Here is a 26,295-nt window from a genome sequence, read left to right on the forward strand (position 1 = left end):
GTTTCCTTCTTTTATTTTCTCCCAAACCAAAAGTAAAAAAAAAAAAAAAAAAAAAGCACAACACTTAATAGACAGAAAAAAATATTTATAAATGTCTGTTGCTTTTCATGCTGGCAGCTTTAACTACATGCGAAAACAACACTAAAAGTACAAAAAGAGGGAGAATAAATGGAAAATATACTGTATATATCCAAAATACCAAAATCTACATGACTATTACAAAGAGTGGCGCTATATTACAGTGCTGGCGAGCCCTGGTGCTGGGAGCCACAGCCTGGCGGCTGTTCTGGCCCACAGAGACGGACAGGGGGGCGGGGCCTCGCCGTCACACCTCGGGCGGAGCTTCCCTTTAACCCCTCCCTTCAGGGGTCGAGCTGACGGAGGTCAGCACCCTTGTGAAGAACACAAGTCGCCCACATTTAATACTGAAGTCGACGCCCCTGGCCAAGGGAAGGGACACCCACACTTTAAAAGGATGTGCCTGTAATTACTAATTACAGTATAGTAATTAAAGGCCCAGGTGTGGGAGAACGAACAGGAGACCAGTGGCCCTGAGCGCCAGGACTGACCATTTCTGCTATAAAACAGATTCGAGAGGAAGAAGGGGAGGCAGTTTCCTGATCAGAGACTGGTCCAGACAGGCAGAGAAGGGGGGGGCGACTATTTACAGAACATTCAACAGCGACAATAAAAGCGTGGAGACTTTCTTCTCTACAGGCAACCCTTGAACTCCACTTCCCCGTCTTCCTCACACACGCACACACTACTTCACAGCCCAGACGCACTGCCCACCAGGAGCCCCGGCACAGCCCTGGACACCCCGTAGGGCACAGGGGTTGGCACGCATTGCCAGCCCTCTCCCAGTCCTGCACGCAGACGTCACAGCACATCACCAGATCACAAACATCACAAAGGTTCCCAGCAGGGCCACAGATACAATTTCCAATTCCTCTTTTTTTTTGCCAGCATCAGGTTTCACGTATGTCCACATTTTACAAAGGTCGCTATCAAATAGTGCTTCTTCAGCTAAAACAAAGAAAACGAAAGAACGCTTGAAATGCAGAGCTTCCAGTTCAGTACATTTTCCTACCAACCTCGTCATGTCATGAAGTTTTCCTAGGATGCCTCTCATGAGTCCCTGTTTTATACTGCTGCTTTTAAACAGCAATAGTTGCAATAACAATAATTCTGAAAGATTTGTTAGAATGAACGTTTACCACCCAGTCAGGGACCACAAAGAACTGCTGCTTACAAACCAAACAGAAGCTGAAACAAGACCCTTCTCCTGTGGTTGTAAAGCTCAGGACTGCCACTGAACCCCAGAGCCCCTTACATTGTCTGACAGGGTCTTTGACACTAAGGACTAACCTCTTTTTACAACAGCCAAAGACAAGGTTCAAGAGACACTGAAAACAGAGGTATATATATATACACACACACGTCTGTAACAGAAACACTGCCACAGACACTAAGATGACACTAAGCTTCCTACAGCATTTCGCAAAGAATCAGAAATAAAGATTTAATTCAATTTACTGGCACTAACTCCGAAGCAGGGTGGGGGGGGGGGGGTGTTTCAAGTCCATTAATCTCTGCCTGATCCAAGCACCAGCACTGGGATTTGTCAGAACAAGGATGGGATTTGATGACCTAAGCTTACAAAAAGCCCAAACGAGTTGTTCTCTTCATCCTGGAGAGTCCCTGGTCTCCGACTCCCAGTCTCAGGCGACGTCAGGCAGAATGGAAGGGGCTTAGAAACTACAGGGAGAAATGGGCCACTTAAACCACGCAACACACGACAACACCCATCACAGCTGGGAGGCAGGCAGGCTGAGCCCAGGAGAAACGTAGAGGGATAAGGTCAAATTCAGAACAGGACTCCTTATCTTGCTCTTCACCTTCAGCTTAACAGGATTCCGAGTTCTCAAAACCCTTCGTATTCCCTTTAATACAACACAACCAGCTGCTCCTGAAGGCAGCAAATGACACTGGGACAAGTACCACTCACTGTATTGTTTTTATGTAAAAAAAAAACAGGAAAAAAAGACAGTTCCAGCGCTCAAGAAGATCTTTCAGATGAAACAAAAGTTGAAATTGTGATGTTTTATATGTTTAGCTCCCCAAAGCTGGATCCTCTCTGCCCTCAGCGAACGTGTCCAGAGGGGGCTTTGGCACAGAAGTTGCACTCTCTCACTCACACACACACTCACACTGACACACGCACGCAGCAGACTTCACCAAAGTCGGAGAGCTCGGGGAGGGCGGAAGACAGGGGGGGCGGGAGGGAGAGGCGCAGCTCTGTTTCTGGACCAGTGTGTTATTGCGAGTTCCTGGGGGGGCCCTGGGGGTCTCAGTCCGCAGTGACCTGCGTGGTGACCTGGCCGTCCGCACTCTGGCTGGTGGACTGGATGAACATGGGCTGGGCCAGCTCCTGCCCTGCCGGCATGGTCACCTGCTGGATCTGATAGAGCTGCTGGAAACACAGGACGCGCAACAACAGCGGCGTTAGGGCCCCGCCACGCGGGCAGTGCGGGAAACGCACGTGAAAAAGGAATAAACAGGAAAGCAAAAGCTAGAGCAAAGGCCATCTGTCTCACCTGGCCGTCTGTGAACTGGTTGAACTGCTGCTGTCCCTGCTGCACCTCCGTCTGCGATATCTACACGCAGGAAGAACAGGAGAAACGTTACGTTGTGCTCTTAGACACTTGGACTTACACTCCTCTCATGGCAGCTGTTACACTGTGAGAGTTGCTACGCACGATTCACCAGCCAAGCCACATGTGCCTTCTCACATCTTAAGGAAGGATACTGCTGGCTCAGAAAGCAGTTGAGAGACGCAGTACCTGCTGAGTGTTTGTGGTTAGAGTCTGGATCTGCCCCTGCACCACCTGGGTCCCGGAGACGGGCTGAGCCAGCCGGATATACTGGAGCTGGCCGGTGTTCAGCTGCACCTGCACAGAGCCACCACAAGGGGGAGACAAAGCCACACATTTCAGCAGGTCACCCGTTACAAACAATTTCGGAAAAAAAAACCAGAGCATTATCAAAGACAAACCAAAATACGTCGTCATCTGGCTTGTAACTTTTACAACCGGCATCAATATGGAGTCTCAAACTCACTGGTATCTGCTGTATCTCCCCAGTGTTGGTGATGATCTGCTGCATGACTTGCATGGTCTGCCCTGCTGCCGGCTGTGCTGCCTGCGTCTGCCCCTGCGCAGCTGCCTGCACGATCTGCACTTGCTGCCCTTCCCCGACCTGCATCGTCACAGGTGCACTCTAGGACAGAGAAGCAAAAATAAAAACCGTAAAGAGGAATGCACCACTTCTCACCGCCACTCCCCCCACCTCCCCGAACCAGCAACTGCAGCGTCAACATTCCCCATCAGGATTTAGCAAAATGATCTGTACTGAGTATTACATATTTTGAGATGACTGACAGTGACACAGCAAAGGAAGCACGATTTCAGACAGCTGTCAGTGTAAACAAATAAAGTCTGGGAAAAGAAGACCTTCCGAGGCGCAAACCTTACATTAACAGTCACTATGCACTAACAGAGCAAAGTTCATTTGGAGTATGAAAGACTTCCAATTAAAATGTAAATTTAGCCCCGACGTTCAACATTCACAGCCAACATGGTAGCTGAACGTAATCCAAAGTATTTGCAACTTCCCAGCATTACACTTACCGACAGGATAGTGTACAAGTGCTATACTTGAAATACTTCATACCACTAAATGGTTAATATATACACCTTTATCTACTAGGAAGATCTCCTGAGATATCTGTGGAGAGAGTGTGGGTGGGGCAGAATTTCTAATGACAGCAGTCGGATGTTGGTCAGGTTAACTTCTACAAGATCTGGGCTCAGACGCCTGATGTCTGCTCTCTTAACGTCATGTAGGGCGTCCTGGGATCTCGAACATCCACAGTGTGGACAGCACAGTGCCTGCCTGTCAACTTGCTTGAGCATAGGTCAGGAAGCTCTGGCCCAGAGACAGTCACCTGCTGGTCAACCACTAACAGCACTGAGACAATCGAGCTGTCTCTTGGTGGGAGGGGTCCCACTGCAGTCTTGACATGACCCAGCAGAACCAGCAGAGCTGCTGCCAACTAAATACAATCTCCAAGGTCAAAAGGCAGCAGTTAAATGTGCTGCACTCCTGTATTCTGTAGAGCCCAGACATGTCAAAATTGGACGCCATCTAAAAACAGCAGCACGTCCACAGCTTTGTTATAAGCATGGTGAACATGGCCAGGCTAGCCCAGATACTGCTGCGTTTACTGGTTGTAGGCTTGGCGTTTTGTCACAGTTGCATTAGGCCCTGTGTCAATATCGCAGCGTCCAAACTCCTCCTCTTCCTCTCCTGCACCTTTCCCCCCACCCCGAGATCAGTACCATGATGGGGGAGGCTCTGCTCTTCAACTATGCAACCTGCCCTTGTACAGCTGCTGCACAGTGGCTTCTTGTAACACCTACAAACGGCACTCCGGCAGGAGAGAGCTTTACTGCAAGAGCAAGCGAGAAGGGCAGAAGACATGTATGCACACGAACGCACTGTTACAGCACGGCTGCGCGAGAGCCTCCAGCCTTCACCTCGCACGCTGCAGCTGAAGTGGTCTTCACGTTCCGTACCAGAGACCTCAGCTCAGTCTCCCCGCAAGGGCAAGCAGTTGAGATGCAGAAAGTTGGACTGAATTGCTACCGATTTCAGCTGTACAAACGGACATTAATTGTACAGCAAGTTCGAAAAACACAGAAGCAAAAGGCACTAGAAAATGTCTATCTTTTTATTTCACTACAAAGAGAACAATTTCGGTGCTTTATATATTTGCAGGGCATTACAGAATTTTCAACTGCAGCAAAATAGGGATTAGGAGGGGACCCAACCCACCTACCGCTAGAAGTGCCTCTTCTACACCTGCAGCCCCCCAACACAGCAGGGTAGAGGGAGGGGTGGGAAACGGCTTCACCAGCTGAATTAAGAGGGAGATTCAGGGAGGACATACTGTATAAGCACCGAGTTAAATTTCACCAGGACGCCAGAGTAACACCCCTACTCTTACAAACATGATCCTGGGTTGTTTAATAACCAGTCAGGAGCTCCGTTTTACAGCTCACCTGGAGGACAGGCCCACCATACTGGGGCACTGGCTTGGAAACTCTGGTCCAGAGACAAGAGCGCCACCTGCTGGCTCACCAGCAGCGTGGCTTTCCCTGGAGGGACACAACCCCATCCCTGCACTTGTTGGGCCCAGCCTTGCTTAGCTTCTTGACATGAGAACTCTGCTGAAACTGAACATTTCGATCCAGGTCTGAAAATACAGATTTCTACAGATATCATCCATTTCCTAACCGCTTCTCCCAATCCAGGATTGTGGGGGAGGCAGAGCCTATCTCAGCAAGCAATGGGAGCCAGGCTGGATACACCCTGGACAGGACACTAGCCACTGCAGGGCACACAGACAAACACACCAGGGCCAATCCCCCCACAAACTAATTAACGTACCAATATGTCTTGGGACTGTGGGAGGAAAACAGAGCAGCCAGAGGAAACCTCTATTCTATCACTTCACCATAAAGCAACATTCACTTTCAATTATCAAATTTAAAAACCCACCCATACACTACTTAAAAATAGAATCAGCAGAGCACTGAAGTTCTATAAGGACGTTGCTGTAATGACAACCTGTCGAGAAGACACCTCTATATTCACTGGAAGTGTTTCCAGCTTCTGACAAGTACACAGAAGAGAGAAGTGTGGCCTGGCCCAGAACTGACCAACGGCAAATCTAAGCACAAGCACACTGGAGTATTCACCCCTTACTGGCTGCTTCTTGATAAATTAAGCGCAGAAAAACAGAGCAATGAATGACACACAATGGCCAGTCCTGTGTGGACATGAGGTGTAAGCAGTAAGTATGGCTAATGAGGAGGAGAAATCTGCACTGAAGTACTGGAGTGATTCAGGTATCAACATGAAGCACAACTTAACAGATACCAGGGGCCCTCAGCAACACACGAGACAGGGGGCACAGCCTGGTCACTTCTACCACCGCCACCAGCACTGAAGCGAACCCATGATGGAGAGACAGAAGTGGTGCCGCAGAAGTCATTGTCACGCTGTGCACATGGAACACAAAGGGGTCATGACCTGACTTACTGGACCCAGGATAAGTAACACTGGATAAATTCAGCACTTCTTCTATACATCACGGGTTACAGGTTGGTCTCGGGGCTGGTGGCGGCAAAATGGCGTAGGTTCTGCCTTAGTGATAGAAGTTCTTATGTCACAGCGCGGACCCTGCAGGGTGGTCAAGCAGCAGCACAAGGCCCAGGAACCTCAAACCTTTTTGCAAATGTGCTGCTTCAGCAGCCTAGCCGCACTGCTGAAGGGAGACCCCCTAGGGGTAAACTCCAACTTAATTAAACAGGCCAAGGTCTGTCTGAATGGGGCCACAACCACAGAGGTCTGCAGGGTGTCGTAGTGAACCCCGAGCCGAGTTCTCAGCCCCGGGGGGGGGTGGGGCTCCCCCGAGCCTCACCTGGCCCTGCTGCGGCTGGGCGATGATGATCTGGCCAGGCTGCAGCGCGGTGGTGGCCGGGGCCGCGGCCTGCTGTCCCTGCTGCTGCCCCTGGACCTGCACCGGCCCCGGCTGCTGCGCCAGAGTGAAGTAATACTGCACGGGCTCCGCCGGCGCCACCGACTGGCGGACTTCCTCCTGTGCAAGAGACAGGCACACACACACAACACGAGCAGAAGTCAGAGGCAGCTCAAATACGGCATTTCAACACTGGAAGGCGACACACAACAAACGAATACATGTTAAAAGATATGCAGAGCTACGATCAAGCACCGCCTTGCGAAACCACGAAGGAAGCTGACCACACACTCCGCAGTCCTGGACGTGCAGCGCCCGGCTGGAGCTCCTTAAGGCTACAGCAGCGATCCTCACGCCTGATCCTGGTCCTGGAGAGACGCAAGCGCGTCTGTTCTCGCCAGCTGGGCTCTTAGCGACCGTACCGGATCGATACAAAGCCACCCCCAGGCCTCCTGGTCCCTGTGCCGCCTGCGCTCCCGTGACCCGGCGGGACCGGAAGTGAAGACCTCACCCTCTGGCCCTGCAGCTGCACCGCCTTCTGTGGCAAAGAGCGTAAACACCCCTCTCCCAGCTCCCTGTTGTCACAGCTGAGAGTGTAGGATGTTTACACCCCTTACACACAGCCCTGGCCACGGCTCACGCCCGGCTCTCTCAGCCCCTCTCAGCCGGGGAGCCCCCGGGAAAAATTCAAGACCCCCCGACGGAAACTTCACAACAAGGCTCGTGGGCAAAGTGGCAGCCGGCCGCTGCAAACATCCGACTGAAAGCCCATCCGGTCTCCACACAGCTTCCAGTCAAGGATGTTTACAGCGCCCCCAGCTGTCAGAGACAAGATCAGCCTCCTCACTACCACAGAGGTCAGAGAACCTGCTCACGAAGGCGGAAGAGACTCCACTTCCTCTTGTTCAATTTCCACTCTCGACCCTGTGCGCCTACACTATCTTTGTGAGGGTTTTTTCAATCCCCCCCCCCACACACACAAAAGTCTTCATTCCCTCCCTGGACAGGACCGAAATGCTGGAAGACGGTCGAGCGATTATTTCTCGTACCTGCCGTTTGGGGGGCTTGAGCTCGTCTCGGGGAACAATGTCAATCAGGAAGTCGAACTGGTCGAACTTGGTGATGGCCATCGCAATGTCGTTCCTCTGCAGAGCCAGTCACAAAAAGAAACTGGTTTGAAATGGCTCTTGACAAGGGAGGGGGGTTAAAAACAAAACAAGCGAGGGCACGAGAACAAAATCAAACGAGCAAAACGCAGGCAGAGCCTCGAGGGCGCCGCATCTCAGCCGACACCGGGCTGCATCGGGCTCGTGCCGGCACCAGCGCGCTCAAAATAGAAACCCCTCGTCCCGCGTGGTATTTTCCACAGGATATTTCATCTAAAGACTCCCCATTGTCATCCCCAAATACACAGCCCATGCTTTTATATTTAGAAGCATGAATAACGCTGGGTGACCACGGGCCGCCTTCGCAGCTGCTCCGCTGACGAGGAGGCGCGGCCCCTGCCCCCATCGCGGCCGCCCCGCCCCACTCCTTCCCCCGCTGCCCCGGTCCAAACCGCAGCAGGCAGGGACGGGCCGGGCCTGGCGCCGAACCGACCGCGGATTGAAACCGGGGGGGGGGGGGGGCGTGAAAACGAGCCGCGCCGACGGGACAGAGGTCAAGGCGGGAATGGCGCATAAAAAGTGATCCCTTCTCCCAAGACTCCCCCATCCCCCCAGAAATCATAGATAAGGTAGCCTGTTCTCAACTACCACCACAGGTCTGAACAGTGGAAGACTGAAGACGGACAAATACACCCACAGACTAGCCTCCAGGGCCCAGGATCTGTTTCTAACAATTATTTATTTATGGCTTTGGGCGTGCAACAAGCTTTGGTAATGTTTTGATGTGTACAACAGCATGGAGCTGTTTTTTTTTATAAGACCCTCACGAGGGAAATCTCCATACTGATCAAGCCAGTTAAAAAAAGAAAAATCTGACGCATTAGATGCCATCGTACTGTTGCATATGCAAGAGCCAGGCTGTTAGGCTCATCTTGCTTGTTCAGTTGTTTGCAGCTTCCTGATTGGAGGATAAGCGCCCAGCCAGACCTTGAGAGTTTATCTAGCAGAAATCCCATTGACAGGTTGTTCCCAGGAACTGAGCTTCAACATTGTGTTCCAGACCCCCCTCACACAAGTGCTTGGGTGAATTAGTGCCAACTGACTGAACCCCAGAGGTTAGCTGCCTGAACCCTCTGCTTAATTTCCGTTTGTGTCCCCATTTCACAGGTGAATGTGAAGCGGCCTATTCAAAATACTCGAAGGCCCCGACAGTCAACCCAGCCGACTTCTTCAGAATGGACCACGACACACCCAGAAACTGCATTTAAGACCAGGAACAGGAGGAACGTCCTCACCCTGCAGGTTGTGGGGAGAGAGTGGAACAAGTCTCCCAACTACGTGAGTAAATGCCTTCCAGAAGCCACTGCAGGAGATCCCATTGGCTAGTTAACTGCCAAACAAGACAGGTTCTTATGCAGAGTGCAGAGCTCCAGCCCTCGACTCGAGCTCCCTGAGCTGTCCAGGACGGTGCTTCTCCAGGCACGGTGGAACTGGCGGCCAGTGTGCGATGGGTGCAGCAACCCCCCCAGCCAGGGGCCCACGCGAGGTGCAGTTTACCTGCAGTGTCCTGCGCTTGTTGTCCTCGGTGTGGATCCACGCCCGCAGGGTCAGCTCCGTGATGAAGATCTGAGCCGCTTTGGCGAACAACACTGGGGCCTCGGCGCTGATCATCTGCACACAGACAGAGGCCGGAGAGCCCTAAAGAGCCTGTAACCTTGACACAAGCCAACTTCCCTGCAGCCAGTATGCATTCCAGTCACAAAAGGAAAGAAATTCTGGAATGCTAAACCAACACAGGAAAATCCGCTCATCACTTTGTGGGACGTGACAAAGTTCTTTACCGCAACAAGGTAACCAGATTAGAAAAAAAAACACTGGGTAGACTATGCAATGATGGGATTTCAGGCTCCAGGCAGAAGCCTGCTCGCTGTGAAGTGCATCATGTTCCTGAAGAGGGGAACTGTGAGGAACTGGGAGAAACTACAAAGGGTTTCAACTGCTTGTGATGGGGAAATAAGGCAGACTGGTTGAAATGGAACTCATGGTCTACAGCCAAAGGAAGAAAAACACAGGGAGCAAGGCCCACAGGCTCCTCCAGGCTCCTACCTTCACATCCTCATCCAGCTTCATGATCTTCTTGATGCGAGCCAGGGGGAGCTCCTGTACCCGGAAATCCTTCTGAAAGGCAAGGGAAGCAGCGCTGGTGACCTCTGCCATCACCCAGAACCGCTGCTTACTCGGGCATTTCGACATCTTTACCACTGAACCGGCTGACCCAGGGGACTCCTAGGGCTCGACGGTCAGGGACTGAAGATCATAATGACCTCCAATGTTTAAAACCATAACCGGTTCGATGAACTGAGAGAGGCCTGGGCTGGACAGGAAGACAGAGGAGGAGAGGGGCGGACAGGCGTCTGGAAGGATCCCTCAGTGTGCAGTCCAGTTAGTCAGGTATAGTGAAGAGGGGGAATACTGGGGGACACTGGTGTTCTTCATGCTTACAGTATGGCCTATTGCCAGAGTACAGCCACGAAGGGTGCAGAGCTTTGTAAAAAAAATAGGCTGTATAAGATCACCCTCCGTGTTATAAAGCCTTTTTTTTTTTAAAGTACAGCCAGAAGCTCCCAAGATTGGGCGGCAGCCTGCAGAAGACATCTTTTTTCCTGCATTACAGGAAAACAAACTGAAAGCATCACAGAAACAACTGATTTAATATTTTTTCAGATTTAAATAAGATCTTATAAGAGTTTAATTCACTAATAAATGTAGGGACTGCGTTCACTGCTGCCCCAAGAATCTCCGTACACAGACTGGGGGGGTGGCTGGCCTGCTCATCAGGGATTCAAGAGGGAAACGAGGAGCAGGAGCAGACTGACCAGGCACAGTGCACAGAGCAGAAGGGAGGCTTGCTGACTCAAGGCATGGTCCTGCCCCAGACTGCAACACTACTACTTCGGGGTCAGGGGTGAAAACAGGGCTCCCTTTGTACAAAGCTCTCTCCAGGTTTAGAGACCCCCCACCAGAAAGAGGGAGCAGAGACGCAGGGAAGGTGCGATATCCGCTGGGGCAGCTACGCACCACTGTAAGATTCCGGATCTCCTCCATCACCCGCGGCCAGAAGGACTGGAGGCTCTGCTGGGCGTCGCTGCCAGCTGCTCCAAACCCACTCTCCGCAGACATCCTGGCTCCTGGAGGGAGGAGAGAGACGGAGCGGGAGTGTGGAGGGCAGGAGAGAGAACAGGAGAAGGAGAAAAGAAAGAGAGAGGGTCAGAAATGAAGAGGAGGAAGAACGATTAAGGATGAAAAAGCAGTAATAAGTGTTATGAACCACAATAAAAACAAATCCCTGGGAGTAATCCAGATACTGCAGCCAGCAGTCAGCACTAAATTTACAAGCACCGCTGTGCATTCCTGACTGCGGCCACTACAGCAGTGCCATTCTTCCCTCCTCTTTCATCAGCCCGGAATTAACTAGCACAGGCTGAGCATACCTGACTGTGTGCAAGACCAACCCCTCACCCCGCGCCAGCGCAAGCATGCCAAGACCCACCTACACTACCCTTAAAAGGCCAGAATATTTCCGCTTTCTAGGCCCGAAGGCAGGGGATCTTGGAAACCCCTTGTTAAACACCAGGACAGAAGGTCGCTTGTCAAAAATCCTCATGGTTTTGCTTTAATTTTACCTGAAAACCAAAACTTTCTTCCATGGTCCTATATTTTCCAGTTAAAATAAAAACCCATATCCGATTCCTTGAAGCGGAGTCCCATTCAAGTTACTACAGCACGCAAGAAATTCTGCATTCGCTACTCACTGACGTGTCTGAGCTTGCGGCTGCAGCAGGCGCCCGCAGAGCTCTTTCTTTGTGGAGTTTTACTTGCAAAAAACCCAGAAGTTTGAATTACAGGGGGAGTGTCATCTCTACAAAGATAGCTGTGCCAAAAAGAGAGGCGCTTGACTGATAAAGAGTGCACAGCAGGGCAGGAATCACACTCCTCTCAATCTGCACATGGAGCAAAAACCATGACCACGCTTAACAGGGAGATGAAGACTGATTTTTATTTGATATACGAGAAAGCTTCTGTACCAGTCTCACATTACTGCTTAACAGTCATATACTGGGGATTTATCATTTCCAAGTGAATGATTCTCAAATCAAGTGAAGATTTCTATACTGTGCTACACAGACGCCCGACAAGTCAGTAGAACATGGAGCAGCAGCCTGCTGGATTACACCATGTGTTCTGTGTCTGTTAATCGCCAGCAGTTGAAGCCTGGAAGAGCAGTGTCAAGTGTCACCCTCCGGTTCAGCAAGCACAACCACCAGAGCGAAGTCCCCGTCAGACTCCAACTGCGGGGCTTCTGCCTTTTTTGGGACTCCCTGTGTGCCATTCCGACTCGCGCCCTTGTGCTGCCAAGGCAGCGAGGGCATGGGAAAAGAACGGAAAACCCAGGAAGTGAACAGCACAGACCTTTCCTCTCCCCAGTTCCCTCCAGGAACGCTATCCCTACGGCTTCCAGGCGTTTTCCACAACGTAGCGCAATCCCAGTCAGTCACTGAACACCCATCCTGACCGCTCCAGCTCGACACGGCCCACTGTACCAGCAGCCCCATTCGAATGGTGATGGATTAAAACAATCTTCCTCAAGTTATGCTTACAAAACACTGGATTCACTTCCGCGAAGGCTCCATGGCTGGGGACGCAGCCTGGAATTTCCCAGGTTTTCCATAATGAGCCTGACCCCAGTCAAAATGACAGCAGTTAAATATAGCTCTTCGCTAAATATCCAAGGTCCCGAATCACAAGAATAATGTGGAATTAAACATTATTCACTGCACAAGGTTAGTTTCTTTTCAAAAACAGCAGTGCGTTAAAATTTTACATGAATGTGCACTCTTTTATATTTTCACCAACATCTTAAACTTGACTAGGGAAGCCTAAGCAGCTTGAGGCAGCACAGGCACGATTGAAGAGTACAGGCTGGCTGCTTGACTGACAAATGGCTTTCGAGCAGCCTTGACTCGCAAGCGTCAAGACGGCACCTTGTAAAAGCTGCGCAGCTCCCATGCGGGCACGTGCTCAGGTTTGTGTGCCAAAGATAAGGCCGATAATTAAATGATTCAGCGAGCAACATTAAAAAACAATCTGTCTAATTACCAGTCCAATGAGGCTGACGCGATGCTGTGATTTCTGCCGCTACCGAGAGGGGACATGATGAAAGAGGAGGTGGAGGAAGAGGAAAACAAATGAGACACACAAACGAGCTGCTGCCCTGAGTGGCGACTTGACCGTTTCCTGTGGAGATTAAAATTATCACTTAAAGCCCAGACGACTTCCTGCTCTCTTTCCTCTTAAACTGGGAGTGTCTCCAAAAGCTGGGGAACAGCAAAGGAACCTGCGCCGTTTCTGTGCCTCCCCCGGTCTCTGTACAGAGATTCCTTACAAACCCTTGCAGGTCTCAAGTCTTTCTCCATCAACCACGATCAGACCGCAGGTAGAGGGTTCCACAAGCTCAGCTCAGTCCAAGCTTGACCAGTTTAAGCCTCCTGCAGACGTCTGAAGCTGCAGATAGTTTAGGGACACCAACAAGGCCTGCTGGACAAACGAATGTCCACAAAGAGACAAGAGACCAGGACTGTCAGTCTCACAAAACGTACTCTACCGTCCTGGAAGAAGCTATGAAGAACAGCGACTGGGATGATTCAAGGTCTAAATGGGATGCAGCCTACTGACACAGAAAAACGACCTCAAGTGTCACTTCAAGGGGACATGACAGGAGTTTTAAAAACCCCCAAGGGAACAGTCAAGTCCAACCGAGCGAGCCACCCCTGGATCAACAGCGAAATGAGCACCTGAAGACTCAAAGTCCAGCCCCGGTTCTTGACAGCAGCTTCTTTTTTGCCTACGACCATCTTCCACCTTCTACACTCGGCATTTGGATTTGCAATTGGCAGGTCATTGGCCACCAGCTGTGAACTTCACACACAGCGAGGGCCAGTGTGCAACACTCCTCATTCCCCAGTGCGAGCAGCACTGCGTGTGAGGCCCAACACACCGGCGTGCAGGCCCAGGCGATTTTGTTGCGTCACATGTGAGGGCACCCTGGGGCAGACCTGGACATGCCCTGAATCCTTTGTAACCAACCCTTCCCGAGACTCAAAGACTCCGCAGGTCACGGGCACACGCAGGCATACGGCCAGCTTGCCGTACGACAACAGGCTGCTTCCTCTGCCTGGCTCGGCACAAGGGGTCTCCCGCCTGACTCGACCAAGCTACATCTGTCAACGATCATGAAACGGTAAGAAAAAGATCATTCTGTCCGCTTAACGGCAATCGCCTCACGCAGGGCCGCAACAACTGCTGCTGCAGTGACGGCAGCTCTGCAACTCCTCCGGGGACTGAAGAAGGCTTCACCTGAAGCACCGCAGCCGGATCACCGGGAGAGCTCGAGGGAAAGAGTCACTGGGGCAAAAATCTCCCGTCTTCAAGCCTGAGAGATGCAGCTCTCTTCCCTGAAAGAAACAGTCAGGCTGCACGTTCTCTTCCCACAACCCCGAGTCCATCGGGGATGTAAAAAAACCTGCGAGAGGAGGAGCAGCACCCGAGGGGCCCTGCGTGGTCCCCAGGCGAGCGTGCAGGAGACACTGAGCACCAGGACACAGTGTGCCGGTCACACGACTGAGCGACACAGCGGCACCTCTAGTCCTGACGGAGGGACCAGGCACCACGGTAATTACTGCAGCAGGGGGGGCACAGGTGGGCCGCTGCTTTGAAAACCCTCACCTTGAAGGATCACAGCTCTTGATGACAGCCCAGGCAGAAACCCAGAGCCTGGAAGAGGAACTCCTGGGTCTCTCTGCACGCCACGATCACACAAGAGCGCTTTCACCGAAAACCTGTCTCTTCCAGGCACGTGGTCAAAAATAGGACTCCGATTTCGATCGGCCTGACTTGGTAATATGTACAGTTAATCGACATTAAAAACAAAACGCTGGTTCCTTTAAAGTTTGATTGCCAGCAAGATTAAAAAAAACAAACTAGGACTAGTGACTGCAAGCCTGGCTTTGGAAAAGAAACTCCAACTTTCCCTTGAACTGTGCAAAGGGGACGGTGTGTGCGCATGTAGGCCAGGTGGGGGTGGGAGGTATCCTCTCTCCCTGCCTTCCCCTCCGTCGGTTGTTGCTCCAGCCAAAGCATCGCCCCACTGAAGGGGACCTCCACCCCTTGTGGGGACGACCCCCTCAGTCCAGCTCTCCACTGCCTGCACTTCCTCACCTTCCTCTGCGAGGGGCAGAGCGGTCCACACTCAGCCAGGGCCTTGTAAGAAAATGGGAGGACTCTTTGCTGCAGAAAGCCAAAGCATTCCAGGCAGATGTGTATCTCCAGAATAATTATGTTTTTAGTTAAGAAGCAGGTGGCACCATGCCAGCTGACGAAGGGCATTCAAGGGTGACGGTGCTGTGATCCAAACTTCAATTTCTACCCCATAATTCCAAGACGAGTTGCAAAGCACGACCTGAATTCTTCTTTTTGAAAAAAACAGAAGTGCTTTACTTTGAACAAACTACTCTATACATTGAAAGCTTACATAAGAACTGGATTAAACAAAAAAGATACCACATTATGGTGGCTCAATCCCAGTCACCCCACAGAAATAACTCATCTGGGCACGGCAGCGAAGGGTCTAACAAACCAAACCACGTGGGAGAAGAACACGCAAACGCAAACTGACCTAGTGGATGCACTAAAATTGCCAACTTCAAATGAGCTCAATGATCTAAACCTGGGATCCGACATGTGCTGGTCTCTCCCGTTCAGCAGTGTTGCAAAGTCACCCGAGACGCCCCCATCCCTCCACTACCTTCATCCGTTTACGCTCAAGTGCAACTGTGCTGGGATCTCAACAGCAAACGCTGCCCTTGGTTCTGCTTACCCCTGGAACTCCAGGAAGCAGTTGCGATCTCTCAAGGTCACTCATTAGTACTGGAGAGAGGGAGGGAGGGGAAAGGAGAGGCCTGGCTTTTTCCCCAACTTTCGCTGCAGCACCTACCGGCCCCCCAGTAATCCCCAGACTGCTCTGTGAAACCCCAAGATACACACACAGGCCATATCACAACATCACAGCGAGGCAGCGGATGTCTCCTCCTAAGCTCACCTGCTGGCCGGCCCTCAGGGGGAGGAGGGACAGTCGCAGGACCTGCTCCCTCTAGCTCACCACCGGCCGCCTGCAGAACCCTTAACATTCCAGTGACCTTCACACCTCCGGCTCGAGAAAGATCACGGCAAGCACAACAAACACCACTTAGGACTTTAAAACAAAGGCCCCGCAAAAGGACAGCAGGACCGAAAACTTGACTATTTCCCTACACTCCTGGTCTGGGCTTTTTTTTCTTTTTTTTTTTTTTTTAAGTCTCAGCCAAACACTACAGAAAGGGTTTCATTTCACAATCGAACATGGAAGCCAAAAATAGCCAACAAACAGCCATCCCAGTTCCACTATTCTAACCACACTACAGTACTACGCACAGCTGAATAGGACATTCAAATAACATGCAAAACTTCCCCTGAGCTCCACTGACCAGCTCCGTGCACCGGCAGCACACAGCGCCTGGCTATTTTTAGGCGGCTTGCCGTCCTCCTCTGTGCTCCGACTCCATATTGTCGCTGCTGTACTGACACAAGAGGTGAACTTCCAGCAGCTGAGGAAGCTCTGGGAGCCGAAGCCGGGAGAGGCACCCGGGACAGGAACAGCCCCAGCGCCCGTCCTGCTCCAGACCCTGCAGTTTGTCAAGCGTGGTTCACAAACAGTCGTGACCCCTCCGCATCACGAGCTGGGAGCGAGTTTTATCGCACTGGCTAACTGACTGCACACCCATCTCAAATTCCTCACTCTGTCACTGTCAAACTCGCAGGATAACCGACACCCCCACCCACCCAAAGATAAAAGCAAGAAAACAATTTACTCTTGAGGCCTCTTTGTCTGAGCACAATGGCAAAAAGGTGAGTGAACTGTGCAACAGTGAGAGGGAGCTTTCTCCAACACCAGTGCTGCAACAACACAAACCAGAATTATGTGCTTCAGTGCCAAGACTCAACTCTGTCCACTCAGGAGAAAAAAATAAAATATTGAAGTTTCCCCAGTGTGTGGTCAATCAATACTTCAGCAGCTCGTTTTGACATTTTCTTTTACTGCACTGACTATAATAAAAGATGCAAACACAAAGTTAATTTAATCATAGCAATCCCAGACAAGCTACAGGACGCACACATCTAAACCATTCATGTCTTTCATTCCGTGTGTGCTGTCAGATTTGCGATAGCCCAATTTGGTCAAGAAACAAGGACACCAGCAGCTCGAACTGACAGGTCAGTTCTCTTCTGTAAAAAAAAAACTCAAGCAAACAAAACCCACAAACTGAGCGAGCAAACTGGAATGTAAGGGAGAGGAGAGTTACGGATTAAAAGGTGTTCTATATCCGTACGGGAGAGAAGTGCAAGAGAAATTAACTACCGCTTAAGGAAAGAAAAAAGAAAAAAAAAACCACAAACATACATCTTCTTTCACGTTGGATATTTTGTACCCAGAACTGCATCAGCTGCCGTCTCTGGGCCGCAGTGCAAACTTACCGGCCGTCCTGCTGGGGCTGCTGCCTGCGCTGGGAGCACATTGACACGGTCTCCTTGGGCTGAGAGCGAGAAAGCAGGAGGCAGGCTTCCCAAGGCCCCATCCAGGAACGAACAAAAGGCAGAATAAAGCAGCGAGCAAGCCGCTTGGAACGAGAAGCCTGCAGCCGAGCAATCACCCCCCCCTCCCAGCACACAACCCCCCCTCGCACTCCCCTCGTCTCCTGCCTCCCCTACAACTCCTCTACAGAGCCCCCGTTCCCCCTGACAAAAGAAATCAAGGCTCATAATCTGCATGTCTTTCACTTGACCCCTGTTCCTCAGAAGACGAGCAAAGAAAAAAAACAGAAACAGTAGCAGAGAAGTACAGCACAGACTCCAGACAAGATCTCTTCTGCCTTCTCTCCCTTTAACATTCAAAAGTAATCAATCTAGCGTGCTACTTGATACCCCAGCCCTGCCTCCCAACCTCAGCTTCCCCTCCCAGACCATCAAGGCCCAATCAGACAACAGAGCCCTCCCCCTCCGTTGGCTGCAATGCCTGACAGTCATTCTGGCACCTCCCTCCTCCTCCTTCTCCACCCAACCCCCTTTCACCAGCAGCCAACTTCCTGTTTTAAGTTACCTTGAGCTGTAAGATAGGGGTCAGGGGAAGAAAAGAGGAAAAGGGAAAAAAAAAAAGGGAGACGAGATAAGGAAATTAAATAATCAAAAAGAGCTTGATTGTGGAGAATGAAGAACTCCACTTCACTGCTTACCACTAAGCTTACACACGCCTGTTTTCAAAGACAGGAAATCTGGAACATTTCTGACAACAGTTCCCCTATTATTTACAATGTCAAACTAAATGTCTTTCCGAAGCCCGCCCCACTATGCTTCCGATTGGCTGCCGGACTGCCGACGCACACGGCTCAACCTCGCGTGACTGGTTGCCGGTGATGTCCGTCTCAGGCAGCCCGCAGCAGCCCCATGATTTAAAGAGAGAAGGCTCTATCCGACGTGGGAACTGGCTCGCAGTGCAACACGCGCTGTCGCTCAGACACTGACCGGCGTTTCATGTGCGCACAGATCCTCCCTCACACGACACAGACCTGCAGACCCGGACTTGGAAAAGGGATGTTCATTCCTTTACTGTTAAACTGCACTTTCATGTCCCTGAGGCCTCTGGCTTTACCAGTTACTTCCCCAGCAAGCAGGAAATAAAATGTTCTCTTGAACTGAGCGATTTAAACACAAAGTGCAAACAACTCAAGAACGTTCCGCACTTAATTAATTTTTGGGATGAGCGTCTCCAGGAGGCCGGGAAAGTGCTGAAAGGGGAAGAATCGGCAGTATCGCCCGGGCTCCTGCCCGAGGCGGCTCAGCGCGAAGCCAGCTGGGGTGGGAAAGTCCGGACCAGCGGGCGGGGCGGCAGGTGGATGAAACCACAGTGGAGCAGCTTTCCCCGGAGTCCAGCGCTTGGGACGGGCGAGCAGCCCCTGCGCCTCCTTCGCCAGCGACCCCGCGGCACGTTCGTCCAGGCGGCAAGGCGGCCCGGAGCCAGGGAGCGTTCCCAGTTCCTCCAGCCAGGGCAGCCAGCAGCAGGTGAGAAGGCGGCGGACCTGAACTAGCTCCAGGTGTACGATTCAGGCCGCTGTTGGACAGCCTGTTATTTCCCCACCCAAGACTGCCCCTCAGCACACGGCCGTCTCGCGCTCAGGCTCAGCACTCCTTCCCAGATGAGCCGCGGGACAGGAAGGAGCTTCGCGAGGACGGGAAGGTCGAGCTTATCCAGCGCGCGGGGGGGGGGGGGGGGCCAAGCCGCCAGGAGCGCCACAGAGCATCTCGGAGAACCGGAGTTACAGGGCGCCGACGGCTGGAGCAGAGGCCGCGGAGAGCGACGGGGTGTGGCCCCTGGCTGAGGTGGGGAGAGCACAGAGAGCAGGAGGAAGACCAAGCTGGCCAAGAGGGGTACGCTGGGCTGGGCCGGCACCCGGGCTAGTGGAGGAAGGGGGCCCTATCGCTGGCCCCCGCATCATGCGCTGACAGTTCACTCCAGGCGGCTGCGACACTAACGGGTGTGCCAGACAGGGGCCGGCAGAGGCCGACCATCCTGGTGGGGGGGGGGCATCGCACTCCTGGCGCAGGGGGCACATGGAATGACTTTGCACGATGATGCAGGAGTTCCTCCTGGCTCACTCCTGCATCACAGCGAATCCCTACTGTGCCAAAAGGCCTTCAGAAACCAAATTAAACTTCCCACAGCAGACACCACACGGGAGAGAGGAAGACAAGAGAGGCGAGAAATATCTGTCCGCGTCTTTGGAACGCAGCTTGCGGGTTCAGAGGCAGGCAGTGGACTCGATAACCGTACAGAAAACACATCCACTCAGCCACACCAGTCCAGGCTCGGGCTGCCTGTGGAATTATTAACGTTTGCAGTGGGCGAGAGTACAGTGCGAGTTTCAGGGACGCAGCACAAGGTCACTCTCCCATGCGATATTGAAACATAAACCAACTCAGCTCTACCTGTGTGATGTAAGACATTGCTGCACTGCTCTAATTCAATGAGAGGGCCCAAGAAGCACAGCCCAGCACAAAAATAATTTCATTACAAACTCATTTCAATGGGAGCAGCCTTCATTCATCACACTTTACAGGCAGATGGTTCTGTGGTGCTCTGCTTTCATCAATACTAAAAATAAGTTTAGTCCGAGTACTGTTTTAATTGTTGGTAGAAGGACCAGAAGGCCTTGGTTCTACACACCTGGATCTCTGGGAGATGTCAGAACATCACTTAATTACACAAGAAGGTCATGGGTGGAGAACCCTCAGTGGCACCAGTATATCAGAGAAGAAACAGCTTTTAAACACCAGCACTGCAATGAGATTTAATCCAGAGGACTGAACTACTGCAAGGAACAGGGCACGGGCCAAAACCAAGAACCAGCGCAGCCTTGACTTAAATGCACAACGCAAACGTGTATCACACGTGGCCTGCGTTTCACTGGGACATTAAGACATCCCATACCCAAACTGCCGATAAACGGAGCCCAAGCGCTCTGACAGTGCAGGAAGCTTAACGCGGGTCCTCTTAGGACCCTGTGGCCTCATCGAGAGGAGGCCGTGCCTTGACCAGCGAGCTCTGGGAGTACAGCGAGGAGCGGCTCCTGCGCAGGCACTTACGCAATCACATGACCTGACCTGAGCCTGAAATACCTTCTGCAGAGCGATACAGGAACGTCAGCTCCACCAAACACACATATAACAGAAACACAATAAATCACTGCAAGCTCTGGTCTCCTTTCTGCCCTAACAAAAAGCATTACAGTCCATAAAACTTTACAAACCTTCAAGAGTGGCAGACTAAGATAACCAGCCTGCTTATAAAACTTTACAACTCTACCCCTCTGCTATCGTGCAGAGATCACACAGAGGTCGAGTGACCTGCTACCCCACAGCACTCGCATTAATAAGGCAGCACAAACACAGTTAAAGAGGAGCTGCAGTCTCAATTTCTCAGGCCGGTTATTAAATCTCCGTAACAAAATAAATTAATTGATGGTATCACAAAATTTTACAAACTCAGAATTAAGCACAAAATTGTGAACTTGGCAAAAGGACTGTAGGTCCTGTCAGGGCAAGAGGAGAGTTTGTGAGAACCGAGACGCTGGCTGCTGTAATGACGAATATGACTAATGTAACACAATATACGAGCAAATACGTACAGCTCATGCAGCAGACATTCCACTGCAGAAATGTTCCAACGTCATCTGCATGCAGAGTTAATAAAAGGATTATTTGTTATCCAAACGGTTTTGAAGTCAAGAGCAATACGTTTGGTCTAAGGCCTGCTTCTTTACAATTTCATAAGGCCGCATCACGTCACGGGACACTTCATTGCCTCCTCCTGAATCGCAGAACATGGTGCTGCGCGTGCCTGGAAATGTCACCTGCTGTGTGTTTAAAACCTCCAGTTCACATCACAACTGTGGAAATTGAACTTTCATTGTGGAGCGAAATGCACTCGCCAATGCCGTTGTCTCTCCTGTACCAGCCTCGGTTCAGCTCAGCGGGCAGCAGGAGGGCCAAGAGGATGGTGGACACTGGACCTCGGCGTACCCTTGCCCGAGCTCATGGGTGCCCAGAGGGCCGGCCGGCCAGCCACCGACAGGGCGCGACACGGCTCTCGCTCCCCATGGCTGCACCCGCGTGGCAAGCCGAGGACGCCACGAGCTGACCTCGGCCGACGCCGCGCGCGAGCACGTGTGCCCCTGCAGCCCAGCTCTGCCCGGTCTCGTGTCTGGTCTCCCGCGGCGAACTCACAGCGCCGCACCCCACGAGGAGGGCGGAAACACCCACAGGGGCCCGTCTTTGAGACGCAGACCCTGCAGAAAGTGCGTGACGGCTCCTTCTGCTGCAGACAGAGTCTCTCTTCGCTGCGCCAAAACAGTGGCGACAGCAGAGCCCTCGCCTGACCCCTTGCTACAGTGAGCAGAAACAGATGGCTTCCCAACTGGTACCCACGGGCAAGAAAACCACAATTAACTTTTTTCGCTCTTTTCTCTTTATAAGGCTGACAAAGGAGGGCGGCACCGCAGATGTTTTTCTTTAAAAAACAGGTTCACTTTTCCTGGCTCCCACCTCAAGCCCGTCGGGGGAAGAGCAGGGAAAGTGGAGCTCGAGCACAGCAGCAGCAGGAGGGAGAGAAGTGGGGCGCCCGCCAGGCTGCACCCCAGCGAAGACCAGAAACAAGCCAGCAGCAGAAACCACACAGGGTCGGACAGGCAGACTCCACACAACTCCACATATCAGCCCGCCAAAGACCCCAGGCTGCGAGCACACTGGCGAGAAAATCACAATCAGCCTGACGCTTCCTCCTGTGGATCACACTGTATTCTAACACATCATCGCTGCCTGCACAGCTGTGGCACTGGACGGCCCACGTTTGGACAGAATGCCCTCTCGGTGCGTTTTCAGACGCCGCAGAAACACTGTGCTCTGCCGCCTGTGCCGATCCTCTCCGTCTCGGAGGAAAGGCCTTGTGCTGCGTGTTCCCAGCCAGCACAGGGCCGGGGGAGCGACAGGAGCAGCACGGCTCATGCCTGCGGGGGAGCCGGCCGGACCAGGCTCATGCTTTGTGGATTGTGGGAGACGAGCCCCACGCTGAGGCAGTCTCCATCTGTCAGCAGCACCCCGAGGTGTGCCGGCGCCAGGCCGCACCAGGAGCGCCCGGGTGGGACGCGCCGGACAGAGATGACCACACGCCGGGACCGGGCGCTACGTCACTGTCCGGGGAAACGGGCGGCGGGGAAGATCTGCATCCTCCAGGCGCAGGGGAGGACAGGCGGCAGGAATCAATTTCTACAGATCTGGTCACCCATCGCCCGACACCGCTGAGCGGCAGAAAAGCGCCCGGCTCGGCTGGACGGGGTCACGGCCGACTCGATCGCCAGCTCAGCCGGGCCTGCGCGTCCCGGCCCGTCTCAGACTTCCCGAACCTGCACCGGGCGTGTGGGTTTTGTGAAGCTCTTTGCCCGCGGCAGGCGAGGACGCCCCGGCGGGGGAAAGGGACAAGCGACGAGGGACCCCCGGCACCAGAGCCGCGCAAAAAACGCGCCGGTCGGCTACCAAAGGCGACTTTCCCTAAAAACGCTCGCAAAACCTGTGGAAAGCGGCTCTAACCAATAAAGATTAAGTTTGGATATGTCCCTCAGACCAATCAAACCTCGGACCCGATTCCACCAATCAAGGTTTCTAGGGTTGAGGCGCCTGTGAAACGGACGTCATTCCGGCTCCGCCATGGAAAAGGCCACTCCGTGCCAGAGAAGCGCACCCCGGAGCCAAAATGGCGGGCACAGTGACGCAGTTTCACCAATGCCTATCCGCTCCGTAAAGCGTTGCCACCAATAAGCGCCTCAGAGAGCGCGGAGGGAAATGGCGCCTCTGTTCATCTGAGAAACAATCAACAACAGCGGAGAGTGTCTCGGCGCTTCAAATAACCCCCGCAATAAATCCCACAACCCCAGAAACCCATTCATCTTTCTCGAAAACAACCATAATCAGTGCCACTGTCCTACTCACCGGCTGCTTTTTTCAGAATTTCGCGCTGAAGTCCAGCTCTGCCTATTATTTATTTTATTTTAACGGCGATGGGAAACAAGATGGCCGCGCAGCGAGCGCTCTGACGACTTCTCCCCTCGAGCGGAAGCTGGGCACGACCCCGTTGGAGTTAACCAATCAGACCTGCGAATAGCCGTCACGTGAGAGAAAGCCTGAAGGCAGCCGCCATGATGGGTTACGGCACAACAGGATAAACGCCGCCATTGCTGTTACCCTAACGTTTTGTACGTAAAAACAGAATTCTATTTCACAAAAAAGATAGCAACTTATTCAAATTGTGAGATTGATATGTCGTTTTAATATGCCTTCTTAAAAAGCTAGCAATTTCATCATTTTCCAGTACTATCGTACCACTCGAAATTAGGAGATTTGAAATGTTTTGCTCGATATTCAACACTAGGCGGCGCTGCAACGCTAAAACAAAACGATCCTGTCCGGTGTAGTAGGACAGACACTGAGAACATGTAAACCAAAGCACTATCACCGCAGGATACGGGCAGCCTCAAATATATTATTCAATCTCCTTCAGGTGAGACACAAAACAGTTAACCTGGTTCAGCCTATTGTTGCTGCCTGTCAATTGTGTAGAAACCCAACCTCATTGAAGAGATAGTTTGAGTGAAAAGTCATCTTCCCTTGTCAAATAGCTTCTTTAATTCACATCGATCACAATCAGCGACTGGAGGTAAACTGCGCTGGAGCAGCTGGTGTGAAGTGCTGTAGCTGCTGATCCAGCACAGCTCCCAGTCAGGTCTAATTGACTCGTTGTCAGGGGCTCCTCGTCAGGAACATCACCCGTTCCCCTCTGCACAGCCAGCAGGCTGAAAGAGCTCTTCTTGGGCTACAACACACACATCTAGCAGGATCACCTGCAGCTTAAAGCAAAATACCTACAATCTCAGTAGAAAGACACACGCAATTGTGTTTTTACATTTTGAATGACCACCTACTGTATCTCAAAAACAGAACAGTATAAAAATACCTAAAGCAGCAAAATTCATTTCTGGTCCTGAAGGCCTGCAGTATATTAGGTTTCACTGGTAATTTATAATCCTCACTGGATGCAGAGCTGGAAACAATGGTCATTAACCTATTAAGGGAGCAACTGATCCCAATCAGGTCATTAAGCGTCCAGTGGCCCTCCACTGCACCTGCTGCTGGAAGGTTGCCAGTTTGTATCCCGCAGCCAGCAGAGGAATCCTACTCCATTGGCTGACCCTGCACTCTGACCCCCAGCTTCTCTCCCTGTCTGTGTGTCTCATGGAGAGCAAGCTGGGGTATGAGAAAAGACAGATTCCTCATACAAGAAATTGTACATGGCCAATAAAGTGATCTTATCTTATCTAAGTTCATTTTACCCATTGTCCTTCTTTGACTCGTGAGTCAAACACCACCCTTCTGAATGAGCGTGTACATCAGGCCCTGCACGGTGGCCTGCTGAGGCTGCACCGATGCCTGTCTGCTCAGTTTGTGCCTGGTGCTGCGCTGCAGAAATGTCATCCCAGCCATGGCGGCTCAGTTCATTAAGACGCACCGTCTCCGAGCACGCGTGTCGGTGTCAGTGCAGGCACACAAACACCGTCTCCGAGTGTGCGTGTGTGTACGTGAGTGTATGTGTGTGTATACCTGTGTGTGTACGTGTGTTTATGTGTGTGTATACCTGTGTGTGTGTAAGTGTGTGTATTTGTGTGTGTACATGTGTATACCTGTGTGTGTACGTGTGTATACGTGTGTGTATTTGTGTGTATTTGTGTGTGTACGTGTGTGTATACCTGTGTGTGTACCTGTGTGTGTACCTGTGTGTGTATTTGTGTGTATATGTGTGTGTACGTGTGTGTATTTGTGTGTATATGTGTGTGTACGTGTGTGTGTACGTGTGTGTATACCTGTGTGTATACGTGTGTGTATTTGTGTGTACGTGTGTGTGTACGTGTGTGTACGTGTGTGTATTTGTGTGTACGTGTGTGTGTACGTGTCCCCATGTGGGTGTCTGTACAGCCTGTGCTTCTCCTCTCCGCAGGGGTGGGTCTGAAGAGCTCTGCTCGCTCAGCCAGGCCCCAGGCCCCCTCCTCAGAATGGACTTCACCAGACTGTCACTCTGCTATATGAATGGGTTCTGGAACTAATTAGCGAGCCGTCGCCCTCGCTCTCTGGCTGACCGCTATTTATAGATCCCCTGGTTGTCATCAACATCCTTGAAAAACAAAAAAATCAAATGAAAATGATTAAGAAATTCAGCAGGCTTGGAAAAAAAACTCACTCCAGGAACAGAAGTGCATCAGATGGACCCTGTCTTGTGCTTGAGTGGTGCCCTGATCAAAGGATCTCAAGACTTTCAAACATGCAGGCGTGTCATCCTCATCCTCTTCTGCTCTCCTCTCCTCTCCCTCTTTGCTTCCGAATGAAAAGCCTGCCAGCACTTTCTGAAACCTCCACTAAGGAGGGCCGGTGTTTAACGAGACTGGCAGGAGTGGGGTTGAGTTTTGCTGCCACCTTGCTGAACCCCCGATGGCCCGAGCCAGGTGTAACAACACACACATGTACACACAACACACAGACAACACACACAACACACACATACACAACACACACACAACATACACACAAGACACACAACACATACGTACACATTCACACACACAACACTGGGAGGCCGGAGGTCGCGGAGGGTGCAAGCTTTGGGCCGTGTGAGTCTGGAGGGAGCGCTCGCTCGCTGCTGGTTTCTTACACTCTGGGCTCGCGTGTCTCTCCTAACGAGCGGGGCGTCTCCGTCTCCTTCCCCCTGAACCCCAGACCAGCCTCCTCTTCCTGTCCGCTCCCATCACCTGCCCTGCAGACCCCAGCAGTCCCAGGACCCTC

General features: G+C 51.9%; 1 protein-coding gene across 5 annotated transcripts; it reads right to left on the reverse strand.

Moving 5' to 3' along the window:
• Window positions 1–24,437, reverse strand: nfyc (nuclear transcription factor Y, gamma). Of its 5 annotated transcripts, none has more exons than XM_069195397.1 (11): window positions 24,419–24,437; window positions 10,789–10,898; window positions 9,817–9,888; window positions 9,268–9,381; window positions 7,654–7,749; window positions 6,548–6,724; window positions 4,901–4,978; window positions 3,121–3,279; window positions 2,844–2,951; window positions 2,598–2,657; window positions 1–2,473 (listed from the first exon to the last, which is right to left on the reverse strand). In XM_069195397.1, the coding sequence occupies exons 1-11, from the start codon at window positions 24,435–24,437 to the stop codon at window positions 2,351–2,353; spliced, it is 1,116 nt and encodes a 371-aa protein (XP_069051498.1). In that variant the 3' UTR covers window positions 1–2,350. The 5 variants fall into 5 exon arrangements, with proteins under 5 accessions (XP_069051498.1, XP_015203972.1, XP_015203973.1 ...); XM_015348486.2 differs by lacking the exon at window positions 24,419–24,437 and adding an exon at window positions 23,398–23,504; XM_015348487.2 differs by lacking the exon at window positions 24,419–24,437 and adding an exon at window positions 17,338–17,761.
• Window positions 24,438–26,295: the final 1,858 nt, after the last annotated feature.

The sequence above is a fragment of the Lepisosteus oculatus genome, chromosome 11 (assembly GCF_040954835.1).
Source record: "Lepisosteus oculatus isolate fLepOcu1 chromosome 11, fLepOcu1.hap2, whole genome shotgun sequence".
Classification (NCBI taxonomy): Eukaryota; Metazoa; Chordata; class Actinopteri; order Semionotiformes; family Lepisosteidae; genus Lepisosteus; species Lepisosteus oculatus.